At 61.7% G+C, this 817-nt stretch overlaps 1 protein-coding gene across 1 annotated transcript in view; it reads left to right on the forward strand.

Annotated features, from left to right (window-relative positions):
- Window positions 1–474, forward strand: part of USP2 (ubiquitin specific peptidase 2) — a 1,738-nt gene extending 1,264 nt beyond the window's left edge. The window contains exons 6-7 of the mRNA XM_010156882.1: window positions 91–211; window positions 330–474. Of these exons, the coding sequence (XP_010155184.1) occupies window positions 91–211; window positions 330–417 (209 nt within the window). The 3' untranslated portion in view covers window positions 418–474. The remainder of the gene's footprint in view (window positions 1–90; window positions 212–329) is intronic.
- Window positions 475–817: the final 343 nt, after the last annotated feature.

Genomic DNA, 817 nt, shown 5'->3' on the forward strand with positions numbered 1-817 from the left:
ATCCGGGATGCCATTCCCTCCTGGCTCCAGCTCGGTGCTGGCATGTTGGGAGGGCATGGCATGGCTGAGCACTGCCCTTGCTCCCTGCAGACCATGCTGTTTACAACCTCTACGCTGTCTCCAACCACTCGGGCACCACCATGGGGGGACACTACACCGCCTACTGCAAGAGCCCCATCTCCAGCGAGTGGCACAGTTTCAACGACTCACGGTAAGGCTGCGCGTGGGACAGGGGTGGCTGTGAGGTCAAGGCAAGCAGGGACCCCCTGCACAGGGCATCCCGATGCCACCTCCTTGTTGCTCACAGCACGTCTCCCCCATCTCCACAGTGTTACCCCGATGTCATCCAGCCACGTCCGCAGCAGCGATGCTTACCTGCTCTTCTACGAGCTGGCCAGCCCGTCCTCCCGCATGTAGCCAGCCCTGGAGACCCCCTGCGCCACCCCTCGGAGCCGGACCCTACGAGTTTCGGCCGTTTGCCCCCCAGGTGCAAGTGGGAGACGAGGAGAGACCCCAAGGTGGCTGCAGTGGGATGCTGGAGGCATCCAGGAACAGACCGCGGGCAAGGAGACCCCAGCTCCGAACTGAGGAGGGCAGCCTGCGGCAGGGCAGGGCCCAGGCAGCTCAGGCACCTCCTGGTTGCTGGCATTTGGTTTTTACCTTGGGGTACGTTTTAGTTTCTTTTTTTTTTTTTTGGTTGGTGTGTAATAAAAACACTGAGCAAGGGACTCTGCAGGCATGGGGCTGCCTGCCCCATTGACTCAGCCAGGACCTCTGCTCCCCTGGGGGACCACCCAGAGCTGGGGACCCAGGAGAG

This window comes from Eurypyga helias, unplaced genomic scaffold (genome assembly GCF_000690775.1).
Source record: "Eurypyga helias isolate BGI_N326 unplaced genomic scaffold, ASM69077v1 scaffold42468, whole genome shotgun sequence".
Taxonomy (NCBI): domain Eukaryota; kingdom Metazoa; phylum Chordata; class Aves; order Eurypygiformes; family Eurypygidae; genus Eurypyga; species Eurypyga helias.